Here is a 23,423-nt window from a genome sequence, read left to right on the forward strand (position 1 = left end):
AAGGCTTATTTTTTAAGCTTTATTAGATTGGCCCTAGAGTAGCCTTCACTAGTTTAAGGTGTGACCCTTCTGGGGTCTCTAATGAATGCCCAGATATTCAATAGTCTCTACTCTCTGTGTAGTTGGAACTGGACTATCTCCCTGTCCTGCATGAATTCCAAGGATCATTCAGTTTACAGCCTCCCTGCCTGGACTCATGGGGTTTCCCTGTGCATGTGCAATGTAGTATTCAACCAAAGATTCTAGGAAACCCCTATGCACATTTCTAGAGTTCTTTCTCTATTAGTTTTTTCCTTTCCAGTACTCTCTCCTGCAAATTCCAGCCATTTCAGCATCCAGCGACGGTCTTTGTCTCCTCAAATCATTGAAATTGCTGTGTTCTACTTAGTTTCCTCTCCTGGTGCAGCAGTTTATAAAGTGCTTCCAAATAAAGTCCAGGTGATTATAGGGCTCACATCATTTGTTTCCCTTTCTTCAGGGATCACAGCCCTGTGCTGCCTATTTTCTCATATCTAAAACATTTTCTCATATATTTCTCTATTCCTGTTATAGTGTAAGGGTAAGTTTGCTATCATTTACTCTTATGGTCAAAGGCAGAAGTCTCTAAAAATGTTAAATTAATAATCAGCACTTATAGGTGTCGATGATCTTATTTGCAAAGCAGAACTAGAGACACAGACGTAGAAAACAAATGTATGGATACCAAGGGAGAAGGAAGGGGGCGGTATGAATTGGGAGAGTGGGATTGACATATATACACTATTGATACTATGTATAAAATAGGTAGCTAATGAGAACCTACTGTATAGCACAGAGAACTCTACTCGATGCTCTATGGTGACCTAAACGAGAAGGAAATCCAAAAAGGAGGGGATATGTGTATACGTATAGCTGATTCACTTTGTTGTACAGTGGAAACTAACACAACATTGTAAAGCAACTATACTCCAATAAAAATTTTTTAAATAAATTAAAAAAATAAATAAAATTATATACACACAAAAAGTAAGTTGCAAAATGAAAAATGTTTAGATCAGAAGCAAATAAGTTTCAACACTTGATAAATCTAAATTAAGAGAAAAAAATAATCAGCATTTGTAATTGTAACAGACAAAGTCTAAGGTGACCCTCCCCCTCCATGGTGTCTACCTCCTAGTGTTCATGCCTTTGTGTAATCCTTTCCCCTTGAGTGTGGGCTGAGCCTTTGGTTTGCTTCTCATCAATAAAATGTGGCAAAGGTGATAGGATGTCACTCCATGATTGTATTACATTTTGTAAGACTCCGTCTTGTTCCCAGACTTACTCTAGAGACCCTCCTCACCAGTTTGATGAAGTAAGAAATAAACAACCGTGTTAGGAAGCTCACAAATCAGGGTACTGAGGATGACCTCTAGGCGCTGAGGGTGGCCTTCAGCCAACAGCCAAAAAGAAGCTGGGCACTTAGTCTAGAGCAGCAAGCAAATTCTGCCAAATGATTTCTGCCAGCAACCCAAGTGAGCCTGGCAACGTATTCTTCCCCAGTCATGCTTCCAGAATGGAACGGTCTGGCTGACCCCTTGATTGTGGCCTTGCAGAGGACCAGCTAGACTGTGCCTGCACACCTGACCCACAGAAACTGTGAGATAGTAAATGTGTGGGGTTTCTTTTTTCCTTTTTATTTATTTTTTAAATAGATCTTTATTGGAGTGTAATTGCTTCACAATACTGTGTTAGTTTCTGTTGTACAACAAAGTTGAATCAGTTGTTTTATGCTGCTAAGTTTGTAGTACTTTGTTAAATAGCGATAGAAAATGAATACAATAATATTACATTTGTATAAATATCGTTCAGGGACAGCTCATATGATTAGGGTGAAAAATGTAATCTTATGACACTTAAACCTTGCTCCTTGAAAGAGAAGGTTACAAGAGTCAGTGTCAAATGGATTTTCTTTTCTTCCTCTTGTCAGCAGTTGCTGAAAATCATGCCTCATTTTAATTGTTTTCCTATTTGGACCATAACTTTCTTATTATAGCCTCTTTTCCTCTGACATTTCTAAATTGCTTTTTTTTTTTTTTCAGTTGACAGAAGTAGCATATTCTTTCACTCATATTATTTATGAAAGACATCCAGTATCTTAATCATACAGCTTATCTAATGCAATCTACTTTCTTCCTGAAGACTTTCTCCTTGGAATCCCTATGATTGCTTATCTTAACTTCTTTTCACTGTGTTCCTGAGTTAGATCCAATATTTCTGAGAGCCCATGTCTCCCTCTACCTTTTATTCCTTTTTGTTTTGCCTGGTGCACACTCTCAAGTAATTTTTTTCTTTATTTGGAAAGATTATATGGGAGGGAAAATTTCCAAGTGCATGCATAACTGAAAAGTATTTTGCCCTCACAATATTTGTAGTTTGTACAGTAATAGAATTTTAGGTACAAAATTACTTTTCCTTTGAACTTAGAAGGTATTGCTCTGTTGTATTTTAGCATCCAGTGTTGCCAATGAAAAGTCTGATTTCAGTCTAACTCTGATTTGTTGATCATTTGTTTTTCCCTCTGTAAACTTTAGGATCTTTTTATCCTTTGAGTTCTGAAATTTCACTAGAAGGTATCAAGGCATGGGCCTTTTAAATTTGTCCTCTTTGGCCTTCAGTGGGCATTTTCACTTTGAATTAATGTCTTTAACTTTGGTAATTTGTCTTTCTTCCTTATTTCTGGAACATATTTTAAACAGACTTTAAACTCTCTAAATTGATCCTATATATCTCTAACTTTTCTCTTGTGTTTTTCATTTTTTAACTTTTTATACTTCATTCTTGGAAATATATCCTGAATTTTATCTAACTGTTCCTGTGTTCCCATTTTTTATTGTTGTCATTTGTATGTTTTTCCAAAATCATATTTTTAATTTCTAAGAATGTTTCTTTGTTCTGATTCCGCCTTTTCATAGCAATCTATTTTTAATTTGTAGATACAGTACAAATTAGAATTGTGTTTAAGTTGCTTCTTCTGCCCTCAATTCTGCTTATTTATTTTGTTCCATTTCTTTTGTGCTGTGGATTTTTTCATTGTCCGGTAATTTTTGATTATTTAGTCATACCGATGAATGCAAGGCCTTAGTACTTAATATCAGTAGCTTGTAAGGTTTTTTCTGCCCTTGTGTAGCCTCTGTTACTCAGCATCCTTTCCCTTGATTGGAAGGGAGCTGTGAGCTGTGAATGTGGGGAGAGAACTGCCAGACTTTGCTCAGGGCCTATGGGTGGAAAGCAGACAGGCAGACCAGGCTGTACCCTCACACCTTCCTCAAATGAGAGGGATGCTAGTGCTTACACTAACGTTCTTACCCTTCCATACTCAGATTTTTATTTTCTTTGAAGAGTAGTAGGTGACATTAGTTAATGCTTAGGTGATGAGTCTGGTGGGGGGAGGAAAAAGTCCCACTGACAGAGCTGGTGTGTGAACAGTCTGGTCACCCTGTTCTCTGCCCTTGTTTCCTACTCCTGCCTCAGTATTGACAACGGGGAGCTTGAAATCCCCTCAGGGCTCCATTGGGGTAAATAATTCCCACCTCTATTGTAGTCTTCTACTGTGCCCTTCTGGACTGTGGTTGGTTTCTCTACCACCCAATTTTAACCTCTTTCTCATTTCTGCAAATGTATCAAATTCTCAAGTTCTCTGAAATCTCACTCCCAGAGCTCTCACTCCCTTTTTTATTACTTTACCATCTTTTGGGATAGCATTTTAGAAATGAAGGAATAAACATACCCTTAGTCTGTCCTCGTCTAAGAGAAATGTGTGATTGCCATGGTCATTTTTATTTTCCCAGTATCTATCATAGTGCTTGGTACATAATAGGTCCTTGGTAAACTTTTCCCTTTTTTAATTTTTTGAAATCTTTTTTTATTATAGTATAGTTGATTTACAATGTTGTGCCAATCTGCTGTACAGCAAAGTGACTCAGTTATACACATAGAGACATGCTTTTTTTATATTCTTTTTCATTATGGTTTATCACAGGATATTCAATATAGTTCCCTGTGCTCTACATTAGGACCTTGTTGTTTATCCATCCTAAATGTAATAGTTTGCATCTACCAACCCCAAACTCCCAGTCCATCCCTCTCCCTCCCCCCCTCCCCCTCAGCAACCACAAGTCTGTTCTCTGTGTCTATGAGTCAGTTTCTGTTTTGTAGATAGGTTCATTTGTGCCATGTTTTAGATTCCACATGTAAGTGATATCATATGGTATTTGTCTTTCTCTTTCTGACTTACTTCACTTAGTGTGATAATCTCTAGTTGCATCCATGTTGCTGCAAATGGCATTATTTCGTTCTTTTTTTATGGCTGAATAGTATTCTATTGTATATATCTACCACATCTTCTTCATCCAGTCATCTGTCAATGGACATTTAGGTTGTTTCCATGTTTTAGCTATTGTGAACAGTGCTGCTATCTATGAACATAGGGGTGCATGTATCTTTTTTTTTTTTTTTTGGCTGCGTTAGGTCCTTGTTGCTGCACGTGGGCTCTCTAGTTACAGTGAGCAGGGTCCACTCCTCATTGCGGTGTGCAGGCTTCTCATCACGGTGGCCTCTCTTGTTGTGGAGCACGGGCTCTAGGTGTGCGGGCCTCAGCAGTTGTGGAACGCGGGCTCAGTAGTTGTGGCTCATGGGCTCTAGAGCGCAGGCTCAGCAGCCGTGGCGCACGGGCTTAGTTGCTTCGCGGCATACGGGATCCTCCCCAACCTGGGCTCGAACCCGTGTCCCCGCATTGGCAGGCGAGCTCCCAACCACTGCGCCACCAGGGAAGCCTGTGTATCTTTTTGAATTATAGTTTTCTCTAGGTATATTCCCAGGAGTGGATTGCTGGATCATATGGTATTTTAGTTTTCTGAAGAACCTCCGCACTGTTTTCCATAGTGGCTGTACCTGGTAAACTTTTCTACAATAGAAAATGAATGATAATGACTGTACTGCTCCAGAAAGATATTTATTCTTCTGTGTCTTAAGAACGTGTAAAAATTCCGCAGCCCTTAATAATCTCAACTGAACAAGCTCTGCCTCCAATTCTTTTTCCAAAGTAGTGTTTCATAATGAACTGTATGCAATCCCATAACCATTATCAGTCTCTCCCCATTCACTTCTCCCTCTATCCATAACAATTATCAGTCTCTCCCCATTCACTTCTCCCCCTACTCTGTCTCTATGAATTTACCTGTCTCAGACATTTCATATAAATAGAATCATGTAATATATGACCCTCTGTGTCTGGCTTCTTCCATTTAGCATATTTCCAAGGTTTATCCATGTTGCAGAATATATTGGAACTTCATTCCTTTTAATAGTTGAGTGATATTTCATTCCATGGATATACCATACTTTGTTTATTATTCCAGAGTTGATGGACATTTGAGTTGCTTCCAGTTTGGGGCCATTTTGAATACTGTTGCTATGAGTATGCATGTATCAATACAAGTTTTTTTTTTTTGTATCTTTATTGGAGTATAATTGCTTTACAATATTGTGTTAGTTTCTGCTGTACAACAAAGTGAATCAGCTATATGTATACGTATATCCCCATATCCCCTCCCTCTGGAGCCTCCCTCCCACCCTCCCTATCCCACCCCTCTAGGTCATCACAAAGCTCAATACAAGTTTTTATGTGGTTATATGTTTTCAGTTCTCTTGGGTATATATTTAAGAATGGAATTGCTACCTCATGCAGCATTCTGGAATATTATGAACAAGTTTTTGCCCCCCAAAATTAGGCAACTTAGGTGAAATGGACAAATTCTGAGACTCAAATTACCAAAACTGACTCAAAAAGAAATAGAAAACCTTTAAAAGACCTAAAACAAGTAAAGTAAGTGAATCAAAAAGAAATGCCTGGACTCAGAGGGCTTTAGCAGTGAACTCTTATCAGATATTTCACAAAGAAATAAGAATTAACCTTTAGCAGTCTCTTCCAGAAGATAGAGGAGGAGGAACAACTCATTGTATGAAGTCAATATTACCTTGATTCTAAAGCCAGACAAAGTTATCGCAAGAAAAAGATTATAAACCCATATCCCTCATGAAAATGTACACAAAAATCCTCAACAAAATCTTAGCAAATCAAATCCAGCAACATATAAAAAAGATTATACATTAAGACCAAGGGGTTATCCCAGGAATGTAAAATTGATTTAATAACTGAACATAAATTAATGTAGTACACCATAGTAATAGAAGAAAGGACCAAAACCTCATGATCATCTAACTAGATATAGAAAAAGCATTTGACAAAATCCAACACCCATTCATGATAAAAACCTGGAATAGAAGGGGACTTCCTAACCTGATAAAGAGCATCTACTAAACAGCCTACAGGTAACAGCATACTAAATGGAGAAAGACTGAATGCTTTCCCCCCTAAGATTGGGAATAAAGCAAGAATGTTTGCTCTAGCAGACTTCTAATTAGCATTGTAGTAGAGGTTATAGTCAGCTTAATAATGGAAAAAAATTTTAAACATCCAGTTTGGAAGGGGAGAAGTTAAAACTGTCTTTGTTTTCATTATCCTATATGTATAAAATTCTCGAGGAATTCACACACCAAAAAGCCTACTAGAACTAGTAATGAATTTCAGTGTTGTTGCAAGATACAAAATAAATATACTCTCTCAATGAACTATCCAGAAAAATTAATTCCATTTGTAAATCATATATCTGATAAAGGAATTATATCTAGAACATATAAAGAATTCTTAAAACTCAATAGTAAGAATACAGGCAACTTAGTATTGTAAAGGAGCAAAAGATTTTAATATACATTATACCAAAGAAGATATAGGAATGACTAATAAGCACATGAAAAGATGTTCAACATTATTGCTCAGCAGAGTGCTGTTACTGTATAGCTACAGAGATGACTACTGCAGAATCTTATTTTAATCCTAAAGAACAATCATTACATTGTTCAAACAGACAGAAGCTTATACTATAAAATGTTGTGCATTCATAGTAATTTTAAATTAGCTTCACGTTCTAAGAAGCCGTTCTACATAGGAGCTTTGTAGGTTTTTCATGTGTAACATATTATAAATTTATCTTTTAAATATAATAAATGTTTTCATATTAAAAAATAAAAATAAAATCATAATGAGATACTACTTCATACTCACTAGAATGGCTATAATCAAGAAGACCAAAAATAATAAGTCTTGTCAAGGATGTGGAGAAACTGAAACCTTCATGCATCGCTGGTGGGAATGTAAAATGATACAGCCACTTTGGAAGACACTTCGGCATTGTCTTTAAACTTTAAACATAAAATTACCATCCTACCCGACATTTCCCCCAAGAGAAATGAAAACATTTCCACAAAAACTTTTACACAAATGATCATAACAGCATTATTCATAATAATCAAAAACTGGAGAGACTTCCCTGGTGGTGCAGTGGTTAAGAATCCGCCTGCCAATGCAGGGGACACGGGTTTGAGCCCTGGTCCAGGAAGATCCCACATGCCGCGGAGCAACTAAGCCCGTGCACCACAACTACTGAGCCTGTGCTGTAGAGCCCACGAGCCACAACTGCTGAGCCCGTGTACCGCAACTACTGAAGCCCGCACACCTAGAGCCTGTGCTCCACAACAAGAGAAGCTACCGCAATGAGAAGCCCTTGCACCGCAACAAAGAGTAGCCCCCGCTTGCCGCAACTAGAGAAAGCCCGAGCAATGAAGACCCAAAACAGGCAAAAATTAATTAATTAATTAATTAACTAATTTTTTTAAAAAAACAAAAAACTGGAAACAAGCCATTGCCCATCAATTGATGAATGAATTAAACACCATGTGGTCTATCCATGTAGTGTAACACTTTTCAGCCGGAAGGAAGTATTGGTTCATGCTACAACATGGATAAACCTTGAAAGCAGTATGCTAACTGAAGAAAGCTAGATGCAAAAGACTACAAGTTGTATGATTCCATTTACGTGACAGGTCTGGGAAAGGTAAATCTACAGATATAAAAAGCAGGTGACTGGAGGCTGTAGGTGGGAACAGGTGTGACTGCAAATAGGCACAAGGAATCTTTTTTAGTCATAAACTAGATTGGGGTGGTGGCTGTACCACTCTGTCAATATATTAAAAATCATTGAATTTTACACTTAAATTGGGTGAATTTTATGGCATATAGATTGTACCTCACTAAATCTATTTTTTTAAAAAGATGAGGTGGGTGCTCACTTTGGCAGCACATATACTAAAATTGGAACGATACAGAGAAAGGGATTAGCAGATACAAGCTACTATATATAAGATAGATAAACAACAAGGATTTACTGTCTAGCCCAGGGCACTATGTTCAATATCTTGTAATAAACTATAATGGAAAAGAATCTGGAAAAGAATATATGTATATACACACACATACAACTAAATCACTTTGCTGTACACCTGAAACTAACACAATACTGTAAATCAACTATACTTCAATAATTTAAAAAAGTTTTTTTTTTCAATTAAAAAGGATGAGGTGGGAAACAAGAGGTTGTGCCACACACTATGTATTCTTGCACATAACTTCCTACTAACCTTGTGAGGTGGTGATGGTGTCTAATTCTGTTGTTGAGGACGCTGAAGCTCAGCAGGCATCACTTCCCTGATCAAAGTTGCCCAAGTAATTAAGTTGCCAAGAATATAGATAAAAGATATATATTGATTAAGAAGTGATTCACTGGGAGAATTAATTTGAAGATCCCATTTTTATACTCTAGTGCTCATATGACATTCATATTGAAGACACCTAGAATGTGGTTGGAGGATAAAAAACCAGAAAGAGCTACTTTGAATGGTTTCTGGAGTCATCATCTCTTAGCCCAGGTTAAATTCACTTATGAAATTATTGGGATTTTCTTTGTATATATGCGGGATTTTAAGAAAGTGATACCAAATGGTCTGAAAACGGCAGTGGAGAGTGAAGAAAAGGCTACTTTAAGCCTTTGACCTCAAGTTCATTTCAGAAGTTTGAAAAGAAAGTAGTGCCCGTAAGTGAAATCAGGTTAGATAAGCTGAAAAATTGGTCAAGAAAAGATTGAAATTTACAAGCAGTAGAAGAGAAATGAGAGAAGATATATACCTTTCTATAGAACGGGGGGCAGGTCTTAGGAAAAGAGTGTCAAAGTGAAAAAGTATGTATGAATCTGCTGAACATAGGACCCAACACAGCATCAATAGCTCAGTGATATAAATTGGTCTGATAGATTTAGAACTGAATAATGAAACTGTGATTAATAATATCCACAAAGATGTACTTTGGAACAGCAGCAGTAAAGAGGGAATCATCTTATTTACATTTTTGAGAGGGACAGAAAAAGGAGTAAATCCTCCCTTTTCACTTAACAGTAAGAAAGATATGTTTACCTGATTAATTCAGAGACCACATAACCCTTTTGTGTAACATGATAGGAGCTGGGAAAAGTAGGGTCAGTACTGAAATAGATGGTGTCTAATTTTTTCCCAGCTCTGCAATATGTGAAAGAAACATTTCCTTAACAGTTAAAATGAGAGTTGAATTCTAGGTGTTCTTAGTATAGACCAGAAGAAGGCTTCAAAATAGATTTTAAAAGAACAAAACTGCCTGAATTTTTAATACGGTTATTATGAGAGAAGAGAATCTTCTACAGCTTGGCGTTAGATTTTATCACAAAGAAAGTTCTTTTACATAGATCCTTTTTCCAATATGTTTATAGGTTTGAAATACTTATTTTGATTGGTCTAGTTCTTTCATCTCTGAAGTCTTTTATACCTCATAGAAGTATTATATTGAAAATTTATAGACGTTTTTGGTCTTTTTCAGTTCTCTATCCTGAGAAAATACCACTTAGGTTCTGCTATACACATATATGTGGTTGATTATATCCTAGAACATAGTGACTTTCGCTAAATGAAGTTCCAGCTGGTTTAGGCAGCCGGTTTTTTTGTATGTAGCATTTACTGATTACTGAAGTAAGAGGGCCTGTTCTATACTTTGATGATGTTAGATAGCATCAAAATTACAGCTCAGTGGGAATAGTTGGCATCTTCTTTATCTATCCTATGCCTTATCACTTATTTCTGCTTTAGGCAAAGGGACTTGATATTCTTTAAGTAACACTAGGCCTAACTTCTAGAGATATTTTAGACCTGCGCTATACAATATGGTAAGCACTAGCCTCATGGCTTTTATGCATGTAAGATGTGGCTAGTTCAATTTGAGATTTGCTTTTCAAAGCTTAGTATGAAAAAACTCATTAAATTTTTAAAATATTGATTTTATGTTGAAATATATTTGGGATATACTGGGTTAAATAGAGCATAATATTAAAACTAATTTCACCTGTTTCTTTTTACTATTTTCAATGGGACTACTAGAAAATTTAATTACATATGTACTGTATTTCTGTTGGACAATATTGATCTATAATAGTAAACCATTTCAGTGAATGTGTTTTAGCTGCCAGTGATATTTTTAATGTCAGTTAGTTATTTGTATTCAAATGTTTGTTCTCCTTACAACAAAAAGAAATTTTGGCATTTTGATTTTTTTTTAAGCCTCTCAAAGAACTATTTTCTAGATCTTCATTTTTCATACTAACTTTTATGAGACTCATAATATCATTGTATGTTGTTGCTTCCTCAAATAAGAAAATGTTGGGAATTCTCTGGTGGTCCAGTGGTTAGGACTTGGTGCTTTCACTGCTGGGGCCCCGGGTTCGATCCCTGATTGGGGAACTAAGATCCCGCAAGGTGCGTGGCATGAACAAAAAAAAAAAGAAGAAGAAGAAAATGTTTACCACAATAGACTTTTTGAGAGCTGATTTTCATTACCCAATAGCCACTTAAATTTTTTAATGCAAAGAAGGCATCTGACCCTCAGAATGGGAGAAAATATTTGCAAACGAATCAACGGACAAAGGATTAATCTCCAAAATACATAAACAGCTCATGCAGCTCAATATTAGAAAAACAAACAACCCAATCCAAAAATGGGCAGAAGACCTAAATAGACATTTCTCCAAAGAAGACATGCAGATGGCCAAGAAGCACATGAAAAGCTGCTCAACATCACTAATTATTAGAGAAATGCAAATCAGAACTACAATGAGGTATCACCTCACACCAGTTAGAATGGGCTTCATCAGAACATCTACAAACAATAAATGCTGGAGAGGGTGTGGAGAAAAGGGACCCCTCTTGCACTGTTGGTGGGAATGTAAACTGATACAGCCACTATGGAGAACAGTATGAAGGTTCCTTAAAAAACTAAAAATAGAATTACCACATGATCCAGCAATCCCACTACTGGGCATATACCCAGAGAAAACCACAATTCAAAAAGACACATGCACCCCAATGTTCACTGTAGCACTATTTACAATAGCCAGGTCATGGAAGCAACCTAAATGCCCATTGACAGATGAATGGATAAAGAATATGTGGTACATATATACAATGGAATATTACTCAGCCATAAAATGGAACGAAATTGGGTCATTTGTTGAGACGTGGATGGATCTAGAGACTGTCATACAGAGTGAAGTAAGTCAGAAAGAGGAAAACAAATATCGTATATTAACACATATACGTGGAACCTAGAAAAATGGTACAGATGAACCGGTTTGCAGGGCAGAAATTGAGACACAGATGTAGAGAACAAACGTATGGACACCAAAGGGGGAAAGCGGCAGGGGGGTGGGGGTGGTGGTGTGATGAATTGGGCGATTGGGATTGACATGTACACACTGATGTGTATAAAATTGATGACTAATAAGAACCTGCTGTATAAAAAAAAATAGAGAAAACCTATTTATTAGGTTTATAGACGTGTGCAATTTTAAAAAAAAACAACACTACTGTTACCTTGAAAAAAAAAAAAGACTATATATTTTCCTGTAACCACAGGTTTAGTCACATCCAAGTTTTGGTATGTAATATTTTTATTATCATTCAGTTCAAGTTATTTTGGGGGATTACTTAGAAGTAGTGTATTTCATAACTTCTAGTTACTTTTTTGTTACTGATTTGTAGCTTAACTACAAGTCAAGAAACACACTTTGTATAATTTTAATACTTTGAAATTTGTTAAAATTTGCCTTATAGCACAATATGGTCAGTTTTAAAAATGTTCCAAGTGTGCTTGAAAATAATTTGTAATTTAAAGTTTTGGAGTATAGTGACTATATATCTGCGTGTTGAATCAAATTTGCTGCTCACGTTATTTAAGTTTTCTTTATATCCTTACTAATTTTTGGGGGGGGGGGTCTGCTGGTTCTGAAAGAGGTATCCTCTATCAGTGAATGACAGCAGTATGTTAAATATCCTATTATGATAGTGAACTTGTCTGTTTTTTCCTTGTAGCTCAGTTGCTCTATATAATTTGAAGTTAAGTGCATACAAATTTAAAACTTCCTGGTAAATTGGTCTTGTTGATATGAAGTGCCCTTGTTTATTTCTCGTAATGCTTTTGCTTTCAAGTCTACTGTATCTGTTATTATATAATTTCCTTTTGGTTTATATTTGCACAGTATATCTTTTCCAATTCTTTTACTTTCAACCTTTTGTACCATTATGTTTTGTTTTTTTAATAAATTTTTAAAAATTAAAAAAAAAAGGCATCTGGACATATTCCTTTAGTTATTTTCGTACTGTTTCTGTGCATGTTATTGTTAATTATTTGAGAAAAATGTGTAACTTTTAGTTTTTCTTGATTTCATTGCTTTGTTTTGACTTTTCTATAGAGACTACTAAGGAGATTTCTGAATGAAAATGCTTTTCAGAAGCTTGGATTTTTTTGCTTGTACATTTCTTCCCCAGAGCAGTTGTGTTCTGTAGTTAGAGCTTCTGTGATTTTTTGGTTTTTTAATTTTTAATAGGAAATTGGAAATGGAAAGCTGTGTTCCCTGTTTGTTTTATGGTTACTTTATTGCTCTTGCCTCTTAAAGTAGGGTTCATGGCTTTGGTTCTTAAAATGTTTGTTTTTGTGGTTAATTTCCCTAGAAACACTAAACTCGGTTAATAAAAAAGGACATGTTTAGAGGTTACTGGATGGTAAATTAATTATTCAGTTGATTCTAGAGTATGGTTGAATAAAGCAGCCATTCTTCCAAAAACGCTTACAGAAGGTCAATTTCTAATATGATTCCCTTTTCAGGCACTACAGACACCACCTCCAACAACACCGCAGCCGTGATTTCCACAGCGCCTCCGGCTTCCTCAGCAGTCACTTCCCCTTCTCTGAGTCCCTCCCCCTCTGCCTCAGCCTCCACCTCCGAGGCATCCAGTGCCAGTGAGACCAGCACAACACACACCACCTCCACTCCTTTGTCCTCTCCTCTTGGGACCAGCCAGGTGATGGTGACAGCATCAGGGCTGCAGACAGCAGCAGCTGCTGCCCTCCAAGGAGCTGCACAGTTGCCAGCAAATGCCAGTCTTGCTGCCATGGCTGCGGCTGCAGGACTAAACCCGGGCCTGATGGCACCCTCACAGTTTGCAGCTGGGTAAGGTGCTTTCTCGTCCTGTTGACGTCTGAGAAGCAGCTAGGAGGTCACCCCTGGAGTTACTGTAGGGAGTACTTTTTCATCACTATCTTAAATGCAAAAAAAGAGAAGAAACAAAAACAAAAAATCCTTTAAAGCCATAATCTCTTTGAAATGGGTTGCTCTATAGTAGTAGCACAAGGATTTTGATTATGGTTGGAATTAAGTTTCTTAACACTCTGGAAGGACAGTAGTCAAACCTTTATTTCTAGATGAAGATACAGAACACCAGACCACTGATTATACCTGAGTGATGGGACCAGGAAGAAAGCCCAGGATTCCTGACTTTTATTCTTATGCTTTCTCCATTAAGCTCTGAACTGTCTGCTTTCTAATTCTCAAACATACATAAGAGATAACAGTAATAGGATTCCCAATTTTATATTACCATCAAACAAATAAGAATTACTTTGTAAATATATTCCTTTCTCTGGCATTTTTTTCCTTTTGTTTTGGAAAAAAGGAGAATGAAGTAATTCAAAGAGTCACAATGACTGCAAGTTTTACATTTTGTGTGGACCATAACCTTGTTTTGCTTTGTACAAGTGAGCATCAAGGAAGGCAGTAACTTGGAAGCACTAACCAAACCATGTAAGAGTATAAAGAGAACAACATATTTCCATATACTTCCCCAGTTGTATTTTCCTTTTCTTATCCATTTGGGTATGTTGTCAGACTGACACAGGCATCTACGTTGTAATAAAGTGACTGCTCTTTTGGACTTTCAGAGGTGCCTTACTCAGTCTCAATCCAGGGACCCTGGGTGGTGCTCTCAGCCCAGCTCTGATGAGCAACAGTACACTGGCAACTATTCAAGGTCAGTAGAATTTTTTTCCTTACTTAGCATCTTTTTTTTTTTTTTTTTAAATGGAGGAAGTCTGCTTTGCTAGAGGTGAGAGTGATGGGAAGAGATAGTTGAATTGATAATGCTGACTAACGTGAGGACCAAGAATGTGTCCTTGTAAACAGCTTTGTAAGAGAAATATAGGTGTCGGTCTGTAAGAACAGGAAATACACTTAGTTTGGTGTATTAAGAAACCAGGACTGGGACTTCCCTGGCAGGCCAGCAGTTAAGACTCCACCTTCCACTATAGGGGGTGCGGGGGGTCCTATCCCTGGTCGGGGAACTAAGATCCCACATGCCGCATGGTGTGGCCAAAAAAAAAGAAAGAAAGAAAGAAAGAAACCAGGACTTTAATGCTGATATTTATCTTCTTATGTAAATAGACTTGGAGGCAGAATTTCCTCCTACATTTATCTAAATAGTCATCCAAGACCCATCCCCAGACAAACTTGACCAAGAAGAATTCTCCAGTCCCCACCCCCGCCCCTAAGAGAGCCGTATACAAGAAGGGCCTATAACGAATTAGCATTGGAGCACATCATGCAGACTTCAAGAGTACTTTTAATTCTTGTTAGGTTCTGCCCTTTGTATATCCTCATCATTATAGAGCATATATTCTCTTGGATTTTAATGTCTCTTTTACAAGCCCAGATGGGTCCCTTTTGGCCTTAGCATGCTATCCAGTCTAAAATGAGTCTAAATCCACTCATTCTATGTATTGAAGGGTTTGATTTGTTTAACGTCTGAGCTTTGTGTTTGAAGATGCTTGCTGTTACGTGATTCAGGGAAACGCTTTGAGACATCACTATATTAATCTGAGAAATTTTTCTTAAAATAATTTGGGCTTAAATGAGAGTTCTTGGGGCCAAAAATAAGCTGTTAACGAACTTCAATTAAGATTAGTGTTTCATGGATGATATCTCTACAGTATACTGTAGACAATATTAGTTCCAGACAAATCTAAAACATGACCTAGAATACCTTACATTATATTGACTTTCTCATTGACTAAATCATATGTGAAATTGATGGTTAGATCTGTAAAGCTTTTATTATAAAAGGATTTCTTTTTGGAGCAAGATTTGTGATAAATCACTTTTTCTCTTGCATTTCGGTGTACCTCTGGGCTGTAGTGATACTAAAAAGGCAAGATGCCTTCCACAGGGCATAACTGAGTACAGAACAGGTACTCCCGGGGAAGGTCTAGAACTGGACTATGACCCTGAGCCTAGAATCCCAGAAAACGTCAGGCTGCACCAAGACTCACTGTTCTGTACTCTGTGTGTGATCACGTCCAAAGTCAAGGACATCCCCTCAGTTCCTCTCTCGTTCTTTATATATTATGTAAGAAATCAATCAAATTTTTAATCCACTAAGAAATACATGTGCCTCAAATATACATGTGAGGATGTGGCTATATGGGTGAGGGGATTGTGGGGGGTTGTCAGATACAGGAAAAGATATTAGAGCGCCCAATTATTTTAATGAAAATTTTGATGATGAAGGAGAAGCAACAGCATCAGAGAAAATTCTTATGCATTGAAGCAAGTCCTAACCTTAGAACCCACCTACATCAGTATAGCTCTGCTTTCCTCCTAGAGAGACTCATTATTCTTCTTTGTACAGGTCATAGAAATTAAATGTTTTGAAGTGAGAAATGAATCACACCTTATACTTTATTTGGTAACATATAACTTATTTTAGAACTAAAGTCTTTTCGAAAGACAGTTTTTATCTTGTATATCACACTATAAAGTGCTCAAATTTATTTGGTTTGATAAAGCGAACTATATTTTAAGTTGGTTTGATAAAAGCGAACTATATTTTAATGCCTTAATCACTGTAGCTAGTTTGTTTTTTGAATGGAGGTAATCTAAAGTCAGTAATCTTCATTAAAAACAAAATTATTGGATTTAACAAATACTTCTAGGTAGATGGAATAAAGTTGAGATTTCAAGACAGAAACATGACTCTTTGATTCTCCTCACCTATGCTGATCATGCTCATTAAATTAGAGTTTTCAGCCCTTTAGGCTCTTTCAAAATTATAAATAAACTTTAGTTGGTGACAGTATAGTGCTGTAATTAAGGGTAAAAAATTCAGTTAAGGGATACGCTTTTTCCATCTGGGTTGTAGGAAAACTCAGTACATTTGATGTGTTGCTTGGCTTCTCCGGGATGATGCTAACATTCTCCTTCCTGCCTGTTTTGCGGGGGGTTTGTCTGTAGCTCTTGCTTCTGGTGGCTCTCTTCCAATAACGTCCCTGGATGCAACTGGGAACCTGGTATTTGCCAATGCGGGAGGAGCCCCCAACATCGTGACTGCCCCTCTGTTCCTGAACCCTCAGAACCTCTCTCTGCTCACCAGCAACCCGGTTAGCTTGGTCTCTGCCGCCGCAGCCTCTGCAGGGAACCCTGGACCTGTAGCCAGCCTCCACGCCACCTCCACCTCAGCTGAGCCCATCCAGACCTCGCTCTTCACAGCGGCCTCTGCCAGCGGGGCTGCCGCCACCACCACCGCCTCCAAGGCCCAGTGAGCTGGGCTGAGCGACGCTGCCAGCCCCCTTCTTCACTCCGAGTGCGACTGGCTGCCAGCCTGGCTGAGACCGAAACACGTGATGGGCTTCCTCTTGCCATGTTGCAAGGGCAAGGGAGAGGAGGGAGAGAAGAAAAACACATGCCGGAAAAAAAGGATGGAAACGGGACAACATTTGCCTAATTTTGTAATAAAACACTGTCTTTTCAGGATTGCTTCATGGATTGGAGAACTTTCTAACCAAAAATTAAAAAAAAAAAACAAAAAAAAAGGCAGAAACAAAAAATCAAAAACAAACAAACAAAAAAATAAGTGAAAGGACTACTTATCATTTCCAGCAGTCATGATGACGAGTTAAGGTGGGTTACCAATTCCAATATAGGAAGGGGATTTCTTGTTTGTCTAAATTTCTTTTTTTCTTAAAAAAAAAAATCATTTTTATGGGTCTGTTGTACAGGCCATTAAGTCATAACAAGGTGTTTATAATCGTATCAATTGTGTTGGGGGTTCCTTTCTTAACTGGTACAATTTAGGCAGGCCTGTATTACTGTATCTCTATTGTTGTTGTTGTTGTTGTTGTTATTGTTTTTTATATATATATATAGTTTGGACATGTTTATCTCTTGCTCCTGGATCCTATTTCAGTGAGCTCCCACACTGTGGGGCGGGAGGGTTTTAGGGTAAGGGGGACTTAACGTTCTTAACTGCGGGGAATGTTCTTGCTGGTTTCCTTATCCTTGATGACTCTTACAGAGGTGCTAGAAAATTATTTTCTTTTGCCACTTATGCAAGAGGCTTGGTGCAGAAGCTGAAGGCAGTGTGTGCAAACACTCCCACTCCACACACGCCCCCTCCCCCCCCATCAGGTGGTGCCTTTGGAGCACTTTTGCGTAGGAAGGAATTCCTGCTGAACTGTAGCTCTCACTCACCCCAAATCATTGAATGACCTGAGGCCCAGATCCTGTGGTGCAACAGTGCTGCTTTCTGCTACTTTCAACAGGAATGGCTGTACATGTTGCAGGGCAGGATTTGGTTCCGAAGAGCAAAGACTACTGCAGACACCTAACTTGGTGGTTCTCCTGATTTCTTATCTCCTGAAATGCTCTACTGTTGGTGTGTTTGTTTGTTTTTTCCATTTTGTGGAAGTTTTTCATCCAAACTTCCTTTAACTTACTTGGCAAAGAACAAAATGACTTACTGAAATTGGGAAACTTTTCCCTTCTTTTGTTTTCTGAAGGAACTCTACTAGACTGTTTTCCATTGGTTATAGATAACCGAAAGAGGTGTGATGAGAAGAGTCTGAGGTTAGCGACAGACTTTCACCAGATGGCTTATCAATTCCTCTCACCCTGACACTCTCCTTGGTTCTCTGACTAGAGAAGGCACTCATTAGCCGGGATCTGTAGAACCTTTGAAGGACTTTGAGCAGGAACTTTGCACACACCTCAAGTGTCTCCTTGGTTTGTTAGTGGTGCTCCTGCTAGGTAGGTCTAAATGGCAATACACATCGCTCTGTTCATTGTAGAAGGCGATTGGCTTCCGTAATTGTTTCCAGGGTATTTCTAGACGATGTAAATGAGCCCATAAAAAGGAAGTGTTTATGGAAGTAGATGAAGAGGAATGAGGGTAACTTGGAAATTAGATTCCCCTTTTTGTCAGTGTTCTATTATTATAGTATCTGTATCCAAAAAGTTCCCAAAAGACTGGATCACTGCAGTGCAGCTCATCTGAGCTCCCTTCTTATTGGAGTGAAAGGTTCCCTTCTGGTGTTTGTGGGTGCTTGCTTACATCTCCGGTGGTCCTATGACTGCACTTTTTCCCCATTTCGAGCTGGGGGCTGAGAGAGAGCTTACAGGTAATTTTTCTTCTGCATGCTCTGTTTATATCCACAAGGGAGCTTGGATTCTGTGTATTTGTCTCTTCACAGTGTTGGGAAAGGCAGTGATACAGACACAATGTGCATTTTTGTTTGTGATCATCCAAGTGGGAGACAGGCATATTAATATTAAAAGACCAGAAATGTTTTAGTTCCCTTGTTAATTTTTCTTCTATTCCTTCTGTCTTCCCATTTTATTTCACAAAGTATTTAATTAACTACCCTTCACCTTCCTAAGATCCCTCCAAAATCAATGAACTGCAAGCAGGGAAACTAACAAATGTCCATCCACCGTTTTTGTGTGTGGTATGTTTTTTTTATGTTGTTTTTTTGACTAAGCTTGAACCAAAGTCAATTTTTAGCAAGCTGCTGTACTAATGGACTAGTTTATATCATGCAGTTCAGACACATTGAGGAGATAGATGCTACTGACAATTTCTTTTTTCATTTGTCTTTATTAATTTTATATAAAAGTTGCTGCTTGTTTTAACCTTTTATGTTGGTAAGTTGTAATATCCTCTGGGCAGACATTAACTTGATTTTTTAAGTAGTTTATTTAGTTTGGTGTGTAAATAGAATGGCAGTGTCAGTTACTAAATTTTCTCCTCTTCATCCCACTATTTCTCTGATGTAGTTGAATTTAATCTTTTATCCTGATTTGACATCTCCAGTTTTAGTCTGTGCAAATGATTTTAGGGCTGTCAGTAATACTGTAGCTGCCCCGTAGTGATGAGTCCCTCCCTTGGGAGTGGTAAGTTAGGAGGAAGGATTCAGGGAGGGAAGTGCTGATACCCACCATACAGGATTAGAGGTTGTAGCATTAATTTCCCAAAATTGCTACCAAAGGAAGCGTTGAATCCCAAGGGACTCAAGCCCAATGGATTAAGAGGAAGAGCAAGGAACGGCTGTGTTTGTTTGTTTTCCTATGTGGTTCAAAAATGCTCCCTCTCCCAAATAAGATTCACCAACAGACTTCAATATTAAAAAAAAAAAGATACTAAGCTTTAAATGTCAGTACAATGGTCTTCTCTTCCCTGCCCTGTCTATATTCTCTAGTTAATTCGGGATAGGGGGATTCTGCCTTTGTGTATGTGGGGTTGTGGATCACTTTATGAAGATAAAATTTAAACCAGCGTAAAAACCTGTGTTTAAAAGAAGAAATAAATCCTTAGACAAAGGTAACTTTTAGAATTTTTCTCTTTTTTTCTCTTATTTAAAAACAAGTTGTGAAATGAAAGGTACATTTACACATGTACACATGAAACACTAAAACAGCTTGTTGATGGGTGTTTAACTTAAAATTGACGCCCCATCATCATCATCCCTAGATAGTCTACTGATCATATTGTGTCATGACTCAACCTTTAGTCCTTTTTTACTTTATATCATCTTTTTTATCATCTCAAGAAATGCTTTTTGAATTGAATGAATCTCCTAAGCTAAGGTACTTAGACTTAACTTTTAGCCACCTTATATGGGAGAGTCTGGAAATTAAGAGGGACCATTTGACCAAAAAGAGATGTTTGGTAGCGTTTCTGCATTTCTAAGAGGAAGGGCCAGATAGGTCATCACAGTTCATTGTGTCATTCTTCTTTTTTTCCCCCTTAATGTTTATGCAAGTTTTATTTTATCCCTGAATTTGGTTAACACATATTAAGCCAAAGACTAATTCTAAATGCATTTATAGCGATACTGTATTTGCCCATGGTAATGGGCCCTCCCTAGGGAGTGGTGAATGTAATTGTTTGAATCCTGCTTATCAGAAGCAGGGCAATTTGGTTGTGAACTTTATTTGTACCCTGTATAAATCTAAAGGACAGCAGAAAGACCTGGAAAAGGGCTTCTCAGAGGAACAATATTATTGTTCCTGATTTAAGAAATATGTTGAGTGCTATGTTAGTTTAAATGTTTCTGAAGTTACATAGGCAGCTTTTTAGAATTAAAAAAATTGTTCCTATCCATTCATTACCTGATATAAAACACACTTGCTTTTATTTATTTGGTAAGAAAGATCAATACCATCCCAATTTACTCAACTTATTATTGAGGAATGGAACCAAAGGAATCCAACTTTCGTTTTGTGTAGGACCATACTGATTTGTACTTCATGGTAGCATTATTAGAAATTAACGTTTTTTTAAAAGGGAAAATAATATTAATTAAAAGATTTTTAGTGAGATTATCTTGCCAATTTGTTCTACACAGTTCATTCATTGTTGAGGAGAAAAGCACAATTGTACCTCTTTTTTACATTATTTTGTTCTATTATCCCTCATTTATTTGGGAAGTTGGGAGAAAACCTTGTCTATACTCAGAAGCACAGATACTTGCTTGACACAATATTTAAATTCAGCCCAATCTTTATCATTAAATTTTCTATTTAAATTGCTGGGAAAGCTGGATACATTTGAAAATGTAGGAAATTAATGTAGATTTTTAAAGTTGTAAATCCTGATAGTAAACATTGCAGTTAGTGTATAATAAACACTTGGCTTACAAAAGAAACTCTTTGTTGTTCATAGTCTAAAGTTGTTCCCAAACCATGTCATCCTCACAAAACTTTCTTCACCAAGAAAAAAGTAAAATCGTTACACTAGGGTGAAGAGAGAGAGAGCAGACAGGGAGCAGTCAGCAAGCCCTGAGCGTCAGGGCCGGCCGAGAGCAGGCGAGCGGTGGGCAGCACCTGGTTCAGACCTCCTGCTGGCAGTCTGCTGTCGCCTTGGACCCCTCAGGGGCCCCCCCAGAAATCAGTCTGCGATCTGAGAGCCCTCCGTTAAAGAGCCTCAACAATTGATTATGAGAGTTGGTCAAATACATTCTCCTTAATCGGCATCTAAAATTGATGAATTTAAAGTTTATTCGTTCAGACCGTGTTTATTGGAGCTGAAAATGTTAAAAAGACCATCAGTACTAATGGAGAAAAAGACTAAAAACTTGAAATTTAAAATTACTCAAATGGGCAAGAACGGACGGATTCATCTGATCATAACCATCGTGGGTTCATTTTTGTATGTGTGTGTGAAAAGCATTTAGTGAAAAGCATTTAGTTTCATCACAGCCCTGGCCATCTTTTTGCATATAGATGGTGCACACAGTACAAATGTGAACTTGGACAGAAATAGGATAAGTAAACCGCTTTCGTCATTAAAGGCTGATACTAATCCTGTTCTGCCTCATTCTTTTCTTACTCTAAAGAGATTCAATGGGACACGCCTGAAATTTTCAGTAAGATATTTGAAAGGATTCCATCCAAAGGGCAGGGAATATGTCTTTTCTCAGAGTTGTCAGGTTTACACCCAGATTTCCATATGATTTGTGAAGTTGCTTTCTTCTGACCATCCTTATTCATGAAGCAGTTCCATGTGTGGGCTCGTCTACTCTCAGCCTTTGCTCAAAGCAGTAAACCTTAGCAGATCTTACGTTGATTCTGTAATCTGGATCTCCTTTCCTCTCTTCCTTCTCTTCCTTTTCTCTTTGAATGGTGATACCTTAATCTGGGAGGGTAATGCTCGTGGGTAACAGCTAGCTTCTGGCCCCTTCATAAAATACCTCAGCATAGTTTAGCATTGTTACAGAACTGGTTTTAAACTAAAAACCAAATAAATAAGTAAAAAGAAAAAACTTTATAAATAGTGGAAATAATTCTAGCTGTAGCATTTAGTCGAACTGATGTTTATTATGATTGATAAACATGATTGATGCGGTATGTATTTGGGGTCCTGTTTATAGGTTACAGTTTATAGGGTTAGGGAGGGTGGGTGGGGAGAGAAGAAGGTGATTATGTTAGAAGGAAAATGTTGCATTGCTCGTGTGTGTGTTTGCTTTTCCTTATCTCTGTCTTGCCAAAGGAAACTTGATCATCCCTGTGTTTGGGTTTGGGACTCGTTAGCCTCTCTGCGATCTGGCCTGCAGTGCAGCGTGTTGGTGGCATGCAGGTTACACGTGGATTGTCCAGTTCAGGGTCCTCGAAGGCATTTACATCCCTTCCTGTGGCTGCCCAGGCCCCCCATACCCCGCCAGCCTCTCCTGACGATTCATTACCTCTGTACGTAGCAAGAGCTTAGGAGAAGGATGAATGTGTGAATGTCGGGGTGTGTGGTTGAGAAATCGAGGCAGAAGTAGAGAAGCACCATTTAATTTGGAGAGGAAAGGAGAAATGAATGATTGATGCATCTTAATCTAAGAAAATTAAGCAGGTTTTTTGTTTTTTGGTCGCCCTCTGTCATGTTAATGTTGTGCTAGTAGCACAACAGTTTAAAACCTCACTTCCTTTTCTCATACCAAGGCTAATTTTGTCTCGACCAAAAATGCGAACAGAAGAAAACCAGATCAAGAAGTTGAAAGCCAACCTGCTCGCCTCTTACCTGTGATACGGTGTGACCTTTAGGGATGGGTTAGTTAGTGAGATTGAGAAGAGTATTGTTCTTAGTGGGGGTGTGAATGAGAAATGATGCTGGTTTAGGAACAGTTAAGAGTCCTTTCTGGCCATACTCTGGGACAAACTTTCTTGGCTCCCTGAGTTCAGATATAGACTCTATGTCCAGAAAGGCTATTTTTTAATAAGTGATCCATCTCACAGAACCTAAGTGGGGTTCGGTTTGGATACCAAAGACACTGCATTGTTTATCCT

The 23,423-nt window shown here is 37.9% G+C and overlaps 1 protein-coding gene across 5 annotated transcripts in view; it reads left to right on the forward strand.

Annotated features, from left to right (window-relative positions):
- Positions 1 to 22,528, forward strand: part of POU2F1 (POU class 2 homeobox 1) — a 181,034-nt gene extending 158,506 nt beyond the window's left edge. For all 5 annotated transcript variants that reach the window (XM_057528826.1, XM_057528854.1, XM_057528846.1 and 2 more), the window contains 3 exons: positions 13,154 to 13,499; positions 14,267 to 14,355; positions 16,611 to 22,528. In XM_057528826.1, the coding sequence (XP_057384809.1) occupies positions 13,154 to 13,499; positions 14,267 to 14,355; positions 16,611 to 16,918 (743 nt within the window). In that variant the 3' untranslated portion in view covers positions 16,919 to 22,528. The remainder of the gene's footprint in view (positions 1 to 13,153; positions 13,500 to 14,266; positions 14,356 to 16,610) is intronic.
- Positions 22,529 to 23,423: the final 895 nt, after the last annotated feature.

The sequence above is a fragment of the Balaenoptera acutorostrata genome, chromosome 1, assembly GCF_949987535.1.
Source record: "Balaenoptera acutorostrata chromosome 1, mBalAcu1.1, whole genome shotgun sequence".
Lineage (NCBI taxonomy): Eukaryota > Metazoa > Chordata > Mammalia > Artiodactyla > Balaenopteridae > Balaenoptera > Balaenoptera acutorostrata.